Here is an 11,023-nt window from a genome sequence, read left to right on the forward strand (position 1 = left end):
TGTTGAATATGTATAAGGTGATCTTAGGACTTCTCATGTGGTTATGTTGAATATGTATAAGGTGATCTTAGGACTTCTCATGTAGTTATGTTGAATATGTGTAAGGTGATCTTAGGCCGTCTCATGTGGTTATGTTGAATGTTTGGCGTTTGCTGATACAGACAATGCAGATGAGACAAGACTTTTATATGCTGTTTCATTGCCCTTAGTTCCCTTGCACTTGTTACAAAGAGTAAGTGCCCGGATTTAATTATATCGGGTATGCAAACCTGGAGTCAGGAGTATTTGGGAATGGAAAACCAATAGGTTTATTACAATGAATACCGAGTCGTACAAATGATAATTGATTGTACGAAGTCAAGAACGATATTGCCAGTTATCTCTAAAAAGAACATCTCTCTCTCTCTCTCTCTCTCTCTCTCTCTCTCTCTCTCTCTCTCTCTCTCTATATATATATATATATATATATATATATATATATATATATATATATATATATATGCACACCAAGGACATAAATATCTCTGTAGCATATGTGCACATATATATAGGCATTAGTCCCTCGATCTAACAACCCTTGAAGCTTCGAAGTTCCCGCTACAACAAACACCCTTCTCGGATACAACACAAAGACAAATATGTACAAAATGCCATTGTATATAACGAATATATTATTATATCGAATGATTCTTTTTAAGTCCTAATATGTCCTGTCTTCCACTATAAGACATATCATGACAAAATAGAAAGCGGCGTAAAAACTGAACAAGCGCTTTTCTTCAATGGCACAAAACCGCACTGTTATGGTAAATAAATGCGAACACTTCAGATCTTGGTGGTATGACGTGCGTATCATGTAGATTGTAATAATAGTATACATACAGAAAATGACAGAATGCACAAAATTAAATATTATGCATGGTGCCTCTTTCACCGAATATATCAAATTTACATCCTGGATTGTAATTTTTTAAATATCTTTATTTATTCTTGAGTTTTATTGACTCTTTATCACTGAACGTTAAGCAAACATGAATGACTTAGGATTAAAATAAAGTCCGAATATCCTGATTTTTCGTAAAATTAGTTTTGCTTGAGGAATTTCAGTATGAAAGACTTACCGGGTGCTAAATTTTACGGCTAAAGAGCTGTGTTTAGTGTCCTTCGTGATGTATCTATCTCTCTCAAAAAGACCGAATAGTGTCAGTTATTGTACCGGAATAATAGAGCATCTCTTAGAGGACAATATTTGATAGTTTTAGCGAAAATTGGACCTGTCCTGAAGAAATCAGTATTAGCTCCCAGCTAAGCTTTCCAGCTTTCATATTGCATTTATTTGTAGATTCTGCGGATATTTCATGAAGTTTGTGTGGTCACTCTGCAAATAAAAAGACTGAATGACTAAGAAAAAGAAAAGACAGAGACAGCAGTCAACTCTGTTGATCGTAGTTTCTCACGATATGTATCCTATTTATCAAACTTAACACGAAAGCTATCGAGGGTTTTAAGGAATATGACATAACAACCACATAGAAACACGATACTGTCATAATGACACTTGCAATGAATGGCTCCTCCCTTGTATATTAATGGCTATGCAGAAGATACGTTTGACACTGGTACGTCGGTTGCTGCTAGCAGCGTGGAGTGCGGATGACACTGTTCATGAATATTTAGTTGTGCTTGTATCGCAATGACTTACCACTGCTATCTAGTAACTTGAAAAGTAGGCAAATCTCGCATTTCGTAACTATAAAAGTATACAAAAATCTCGCATTTCGTAACTATAATAGAATATAAATTTCGCATCTCGTATTACAATTATTAGCGAGGTTTTCTGTAAGTCAGCTTTGTATAACTTTCTAATACATCCGAACAAACTCGGTGTTTTCAATCTCACTAAATCATTACAACAAAAGTTTGAAGGCCCTGATATCTTTGTCTGAATAAAGACTTCAAAGAAAAAGTTTCCGTATCGTACACAGTCTTTGTATTTTCAGCCTAAATATGTATTTTCCCGACAAACACTGTTTGGTTAATAGTGGTGAAATATGAGAGAAATAATAGCTTTTTCGTGGCAAGAATATTACCTAGCGATATGAGAGAATTCATTCTAATAGATCTTTTATACAAACAGCAAAGGATTTGATTTTATAATACACTATATTCTGAATATGAGATCTTTCCATCCAGCGATTTATTTAAAAACTCAAAATGACTGATTAAAGGAATAAATCTCCGTCGCAAAATTAGGACTCTGGACTTACCTATGGAAACCAAAAGGAGCACGTGGTAAATGGACTGGTAATAAAATCCGTTCCTGTTCACTTTGCTCAAATGGTGAATTTCAGTCCTTGCCATTCTTGAATGATATATCCTTCGAATATGATCCTTACACTGAACAAGTGCATGTAAATAACGGTCTTTCAAGTCCGGTATGAATGATAGCCCATTTCTACATCTACATTTCTGATTTCAAAGGGTAGTAGATACGCCAAGCAAAGCAATACCGGCATTAGTAGAGACCAATGACGTTCCGTATTGGTTACCGTCAAGAAAGTTAGTAACTAACTGTCGTCTTTGGAATCACTAGCATGTTTTACAATTGTTATATACCTTCTTATGTGCTAAGTCTCTTGGGCCAATAGGCTGTAAGCTCGCTGCCTCGTGTGTTTACTCTGCTTAATGACCCTAAAACTGCCTGTTCACGTATAATGCGCTATCGCGGTGACTTGAAGACGGCGCTCTCCTGTACAGCAAAAATTACTTACGGTTAAAATTATTTAAAAAAAAAATATTTTGGTCATTAAATGTCATTCAAATAGTGTTGAATATCATTCTCTCAATACTACCCTTTTTTTAACCCACATGAATTGGAGAGAAATATTGGATCAGAGTAAATGTTATGTTCGGAACGTTGTGTAAATGTGTAGTCGTCTAACCATTGTTAACACATTCCTTTTTAGCCCAAAAAGTGCCCCTTAATTTTTCCTTCAATTTTGATCATATCCATTTTTTTTAATTGACTAAATCTCCTTAACTTAGATTGTATTGGCTTAAGAAGCCGATAGAATCGGGTGACAATGAAAACAAAACAACAACAGCAGGTCATTTTATAAGTTGATAAATAGACAAGAGCATGTCATTTTATAAGTTGATAAATAGACAGTAGGCTTTTACGTACTACAGGTGACGGGGATTGTTTTATTTAAGAACGACGGCTTGTTCATCTTCAGAGACAGGAAGAAATCTCAATACGATAAGAATAATACCAATCACTAAGAGAAATCTGCAATTCCTAGTTTTAGGAAAGTTCTCAATGCAAATTCTATTTGAATTGCATTGATTGACTCCTATACCTGAAAATCTTAATTTTTGTATGCCTTCAAACAAGTATTTTGCCATCTAACAGACGTAAATAAACAACAGACTCGCGAACTTTGATAAAATATTGATATTACAGTCATTTCGGATTGAAAACCACGGAAAAGTTAGACGACTGCTATGAAGAGATAAACAAGACTACACTTCCACGGTACGTTCTTTTAGGAAATGAATGTCATCCTCCCAAGTAGGTGCATAGGATGACAGGATGTCGTGGTCTGTCTTTGTTGCTAATAACGATAGAAGATATCCAGATCGTTAATATATGATGGGTTGTTTTTTTTAAATTCCATTTCCAACCCAGCCCCACCCAACCTAACCCACTCCCCTAAAACTTTTTCCAAAAAGTGCCAACTTTGGATGTGTGCATGTGGGGGGGAAAATGTTACTGTTGAAATAAGTCACAAGATGGGCATATATCTGCTGTAAACGCTTGTCGATGGAAATGAACAGACGGCTGATCCAAGGCCGGATCAGGTCTAGTGTTGAGGCTGGAATTGGGGGTTAGGGTGGGATTCCAAAATTTCAAAAGGGACCTGACTTTCCTCGAAAGAGCACCAAAGCAAAGTATATGTGTCTACTTACTCAAAGTGTGCATTATATCAATAAACTTGCGAAAAAATAAAACGATGGTCAAATTTCAAATGACAAGTGACTATACGTTTGTGTATGTGTCACTTCCTTTTTAGCCTGGGGATGTGTGCATGGAAACCCCAGAATCCTACCCCGCTCCGGCTCTGAGATCATTCCGACCCTATCCAACAAACTCACGTAAACTCAGGTTCGATATTTATGTCAATTTATAAGAAAATGTCCTTAACACAGAAGTGGATCCACAGAGGCCCTTGTCGTTGCTTACAATTTACCTATGAATCATACTTGTACAATATAATCCTAGGTCCTGATATAATTATTCCACTATATAGAAAAATAAATAAATTAATTAATTAATTAATTAATTAATTAATTAATTAATTAATTAATTAATCTATTATATAATTAATTAAAGATGTAGGCGACAAAAGTTTCACTCTCTTAACCATTTTGTGTTAAATAAAGAAATACGACAAGGAACATACTATTTATTGAATTGAGTAACTTGATAGCATAATTTAGCATCAACCCGTTAAATATTTTTATTTTTATGGAGTCCTGGCTTGGCTTTTTTCCAGTAACTGCCAGTCGGGTTGGTCTTAAATTGACAATGGAGTTCTTTTATGAAATGGAGCTTTATGTGAGGTTGACTTATAATATTTCATTTTTTATTACATTTTGAAATAGCCATTTAATTCAAAACTATTGGGCCTAATTTATTTCAATTAGTCATTGTTATTATTTTGAACAGAACTATTTAATTTATTGGGACTTTTGATATTATTGTATAGTTTTTTGAGGACATCTGTGCAAAATGGAAATTACTCGTAAGCGAATTATTATCAAACTTTCTGGTTCAATAAATTCTAGAATATAACAACTTTTATATAAAAATGTATTTTCGTTATTTGCCTTAAATTATACACTCTTTATTCAAAATTTTCAAAGTTATTTAAACTATAAATGTATAATGAGAAATAAAATTTCGGTAGACGAAATGCAGTTATGTCTGTATTTAGTTATTGTTCAACTTCACGGTAGATATATTTGGTAACAACATATCGTAGTTTCAAATAATAATGAAAATATTAACTATTTTTATTTCATTTATCAAATATATACTGCCTTTAACAGATATAATTATATCTCGTGTGCGGAAATATCGAATATATCTTCTCTGATGCTAGTCTGGTTTCCTGATACGTATGGTCCCTGCGTTGCACTCCGCATAACGAAGTCAGGTAAATAAACGCCGACGCCATATTGTCACTTAATCAAAACAAATGGCTTAATATGGAGACATCTAGTTAATCGAACCGCGGCACATTTATTCCTTTAATATTCTATTTGTTAGTGACAGAATGTGAACTTTACTAATACTTCCGATTTGAACTATAGCAGTCGTTATCTTGTGTTCAAGCTTACCCACCAATTCGGTCATATATTTATTTTTACAAATAATTTTACTAATAGGCGAAGATGAAAGAAAAGGGTACACACAACGATATTTTGTTAATACTGCACATTTTACACAGCACAGCGTCATCTAAAATAATCCTTCTCCAATCGACTCCTTGAACATTTTTACGTAGAAACTGATTTGAGGTGATGTACGACAGCCTAAATATAGCCAAAGATAAAGACGAAAATTTCACCCTCTTTTACGAGAGGGTGAGGGTAACGATTGTTCTGCAAATATTGCACAGTTAGCACTATGTCATCTACAATATTCTAGTTGCATTAAGCTCCTTATCAATTTTATATCAATACTGATATCTTGTTGTACATGACACATCAGATTTTGCCAAATATTAGGATTGAAAGAGCAATCATATTCCACAATGGGGGTGAATGTGACGATATTTGGTCCAATATTGTACAAGTCCGACTGCATCATGTGCAAACATCATTTGCAATGGATTCCTTGATACATTCGACGTCGGAATTGATGCGTTCTTATAGCGGAGTGCAAAGCAGGGAGCATACGAAGCAGGGAGCCAGCATACTCTTATGCTGATATTCTTACACATTTATGTTTGTGTATCACGTGATACGCATAACACCTTTACATGACGTTTCGTCCATCTGCAATTGCTCACAACCGCAATAGATTTCTGACACCAGAAAGAAAGAAATCTTATTGGATACGCAGGCTGCCTTACAACACTTAAACCAAGCGGCTTCAAATCAGAGGTCTCCAGTAGGCACCCACATGCAAAATTAAATCATCATCTGTTTATAACACCCATTTTTTAAATTTAAATAATACATTCAAGGTGCTCATTTCTCACTCACTCACCACAAATTATTTGGTTTTTTTTGTGGGTTTATTTTGTTGTTATTTGGTAGTTATTGAAGGGATGATGATGATGATCATTGTTGTTGTTGTTGATGATGATGTTATTGTCGTTAGTAGTAGTAGTAGTCCTGTCATTACAGAAATAATGACTTGTCTGGGATATAATTTACTTCTACACCAATCTACATGAAGATGCGAAAACGTGCGCTTGGCTGAAGCTGTGAATCAAAGATTTATGTGTGAAAAATTGTGTTTTTGAGTCGTGTCATGCATATGGCAGAGTTTAGAAGATGATGTGGATGTAGTCTACCTATGTTAGAGGAATGGGACCGTGGACAGATTATGACATTTGCGGGGTGTGGTGGTAATCACAAAGCAAGTGATATGAAGAGAGTAGAAAAAGGCAAGAAAGATTTTAATAAAGTTATTGTGAACTTCAATGGAGGACAAAATCAATTTAACACTGTTAGGGTATCTTTGAGTGTCACAAAGCCCAATGAGAACATACCATTAATACAAGAACAGAGATTATATCTATAAATCTTAATGTGACCACAACAAATACTTTCATTTGAAAAGTGTTAGATTATATGTATAGTGCATTGCACATCATGGCAATTTGTTTAAAATTATAATAATAGCGCTTTACGTCAGCTTGTACAATGTATGATATCATACGTCTGAGCGAGCAGCTGAAGGAAAGAAGATCGCACAAAATAACGCTTTGATTATGCTATTGTGAAATAAGGGATATTAAACCAGTATCAGCAACCAGACGAGCTAACAGATGAAACGCTTAATAGAACGCCCGAGGAGTATTTGTTCATTTCACAAAAAGGGATGTAGAAGCCTGTTCCAGAACCAGCAGAAATGCAGGCTACAGAAACTGCCAAACTTTGTAGAGGAGCAGAGTAAAGTCAACGCAATAGTTAAAGATTCACCAACGTACCTGAAAATCATAAACTCAAGGAAGACACATTAACATTTTTTAATGTTATGGCGCCTACGGTACATTCTATCGTCTTGATGCAGCTAAAGAACCTTCATAGCCGAAAGTTAAGCCTGGTTATATCTTCACAGTTGAAGAAAATCATGCCTAGCATTGAAAATATTTATTATAAAGAAACTGAGATGGCAAGCACAAAAGAAGCGGTGTACTTTAGTAATGAGCCACTTGTTATCCAGGATAATGCCATTAAACTGAAACGCATTGTAAACAACATGGCGAAGGGTCTGGATGAGCTTTTATGTATTGCAAAGTGCTTGGTCTCGGTGTGTCAAGGCCGGAGATACATTCAAAAGCCAAAATGTATACCACTGTTATTAATGTGAGAAAAATCAATAATGCTATTTTGAATGGTCAGTTTTGTCAGCTATATAGCCAGCTAATGATAACGTTGACCAACGAAGCAAGTACCGACATTACATGGTTGAACGTGAATTGATATACATCGACTTTCCTGCCAAGCTTAGTGATAACTTGAAGTTTGTGTCACAAAAACAACTATCGCGTTATTGGGATTTGGTTCAAAAGAGGGCTTCTAATCACTGCTTATTAACGAGGAAGTAAAGCCGTGACTCTTGACCTTTTTGCTGATTGCAATGGTTTCTGCGACGGCATGTTCTGGTCGAGCAGAAAAAGACAGTACATTTGGATAAAGACTCTGTATAGACTCGCATGGAAGCACGGCAATACTCATTTCAAGAAGCACGTCTAATGGCAAGCAGGCCTATTGCACTGCCACACCAGGGACTGCTAAAGCATAGGCGAAAAGCAACAATGAGTATCCTTACCGGAGAAAGGTAAAACATCATAGCATTTCAGAACTACCACCACCAGACGGCAGGAAGGCAGATTGTTTCGATTAAATATGATTTTCACTATATTGAATTTTCAGGAATAATTATGTGTTCTGCACAAGTGACAATGAAATCATGTGTTCATTCTACAAAATTATATTTGTATCCTGGCGCCATAGTTGCAGTAGATCAAGTGATTATTCTCACAATCGGAGATTTTCCACGATGGATCGACCATGAAATTGGTATCATTATGGACTTTTCTCTACTGGTGCCTTATTTATGACTCCTGCTGCAGTTTTTAAAAAGATTAAATCTTGTATATATTTTCACACAGAATACTGGCGTAATATCATTTGTCATTTACTCGTCAGAGCGTCTGATTGCCTTCTAGACTGAAAATGTGGAATTCTCATGGATAACATTATAAACTGTTCGCAACGGATGCTCATGGTGGTTCTTTTAGAATTTTTCCAAAACGTTCGATGATTATGGATAAAGTGCCAGGAACGCTAACACTTTGGCCAGAAAATAATAAAATGAATTGTTTCAGGAATAAATACAAAATTAAATTTTGAAAAAAAAGATGGAAAAACTGCGATCATTTAGTAATACATAATATGGAATTTGCACATATTAATGTGGTTAATATACATGACAAATAAAACAAAAGAGAACATCACACAGATTACTTTGAGCTTATGAACCTTCAATCAATTTTAAAGTAATAAGATGAAGTTGAAAATAGTTATAGAATATCTGTATTAAATATCTGTATTAAATATCTGTATTAAATAGAGTTAATGTCGTGAAATTCAGTCAATAGTTGACATAATAATAGAAGTTTGATTTCACAAATAATACATCTTCAACTGAAAATATGACTACATTAGTCTGGTCAAGCATGTTTGTTTTTAATTTCTTCCCGATTATAGTTAATAGACATGAAATAGCTTACAATTTGGTTTATGGTAGAAGAGAAAACTTTCCAGAACTGGCATTAATTGGCAAGTTTCCAGAATTATCGCAGAGCTCCTTTGAAGAGATAAGAGTAAATATTCGAAGAAAAACAGTAATAAGGTAGCAGTTAATAGCACAGAAGTTTCCAAAATATCTTTGGAAAATATTTGGATTCGGGGTAAAAATCAGTGAAAAATACCCAGGATCTTTCTTCAGTGAAAATTGGAGAGATCATTTTGAAAGGTTGAATGCCAAATATAATATTGTAAAATTATACCGCCATTAAATTGTTTGTATGTTGTTAATTATGTTTGTTTACTTTGTTTCATTCTTAAAGACCACCAAGACGCATGTCATCATGCAAGAAAGAAAGGAACCTCTGACTGACATTATGACAACTCTTATTACAAGGAAGGGTAACATCATTACAGATATCAGAGCATACAGAGACAGACTATTTTACATCGAGCTGACAAACTTGATGTTGAGAATAAAACCATGATGTTAGAAGTCTGTATTGCATACTAGTATGTGTTGCTGCCTCTTTTTGATATACATCACACTGTAGACTACAATTTCTAATATATAGGACTTGGTTAATAACATTTCCCACACTAAACTGCAGACAATCCATGTAAACGTACAACAATACCAAAATCTTGCATCGATGAGAAGCAGTGAGATAAAATACCAGAGATAATTGCCAAATCGGTTTGAGATTATGCGTCTATATTAGGTTGTCAACAACTTTCCAAGTTCAATCCAAAGACTTTTTGTATCCTTACATGAAAAGCGAAGATTTCTATAAAACTGGAAAGCAACAAAGAACAGAAAATAAAGATAAGAAACAGTAAAAACACGTCAGTTATTGAAGCTGAACAATCAGTTTAAGAAGACCATTTACATTTTTTTTATAAAAATTCTCGGAAATATTACTGTTCCAAAATACTTTAATTTGAGAACAGTATCTTAAAGAAGGACCGATACTCTATTTTGTGAAGAGTTTAAGATAAGCTTTCTTCTTCTTCTTCTTCATGTTATTATTGTTATTATTATTATTATTATTATCATTATTTCTCATATGCATTTAAGAAACACATCCCTCAAAGTTATAAAGCATTTTTGCAGGAATATAGTTTAGACCTCTGTCCATAGATTTAAAAGTATTTAAATGGATTTAATTATGAAAAAAAACTGTTGCCTAGCTTTTATTATCAGAGAAGCTTACCTAAAAGACTTGTAGAGACTGCCATATAAAGAGACATCGGAAGGCTCTGAACACAATAGTTCATTTAGACACCTTGACTTGTAGAGAGTGCCATGTAAAGATGAAATCTGAAGGCTATGTACATACTAGGGCCTTTAAACTCTTTGACTGGTAGAGACATATCAAGACGACCTTTGAAGGCTATGTACATACTAGGGCCTTTAAACTCTTTGACTGGTAGAGACATATCAAGACGACAACTGAAGGCTCTGTACATACTAGGGCATTTAAACCCTTTGACTGGTAGAGACATATCAAGACGACATCTGAAGGCTATGTACATACTAGGACCTTTAAACTCTTTGACTGGTAGAGACATTTCAAGACGACATCTGAAGGCTATGTACATAATAGGGCCTTTAAACTCTTTGACTGGTAGAGACATATCAAGACGACATCTGAAGGCTATGTACATACTAGAGGATTTAGACACCTTGACTTGTAGAGGGCGCCCTATAAAGTTGACATCGGAAGGCTCTGAACACACAAGGTCATTTAGACACTTTCACTTGTAGAGAGCACCCTAAAAAGATAACATCTGAAGGTTTGGTACATACTACGGTATTTAGATTATTTAAATTATAGTGAGCACCCTATAAAGATGGCATCTGAATGCTCTGTACATACTAGGGCATATACACACGTTGACTTCTAGAGAGTGTCCAATTTAGATGACATATGAAGGATCTGTGCATACTACGGCTTTTATACAGTTTGCA

General features: G+C 34.8%; 1 protein-coding gene across 2 annotated transcripts in view; it reads right to left on the minus strand.

The window, feature by feature from the left end:
• Positions 1-2,652, minus strand: part of LOC149789187 (uncharacterized) — a 57,098-nt gene extending 54,446 nt beyond the window's left edge. The window contains exon 1 of one of the 2 annotated variants that reach the window (XM_089975333.1): positions 2,268-2,652. In XM_089975333.1, the coding sequence (XP_089831459.1) occupies positions 2,268-2,361 (94 nt within the window). In that variant the 5' untranslated portion in view covers positions 2,362-2,652. The remainder of the gene's footprint in view (positions 1-2,267) is intronic. The other variant, XM_089975332.1, reaches the window with a different exon arrangement.
• Positions 2,653-11,023: the final 8,371 nt, after the last annotated feature.

The sequence above is a fragment of the Sinohyriopsis cumingii genome, chromosome 11 (genome assembly GCF_028554795.1).
Source record: "Sinohyriopsis cumingii isolate HCF-2022 chromosome 11, ASM2855479v2, whole genome shotgun sequence".
Classification (NCBI taxonomy): domain Eukaryota; kingdom Metazoa; phylum Mollusca; class Bivalvia; order Unionida; family Unionidae; genus Sinohyriopsis; species Sinohyriopsis cumingii.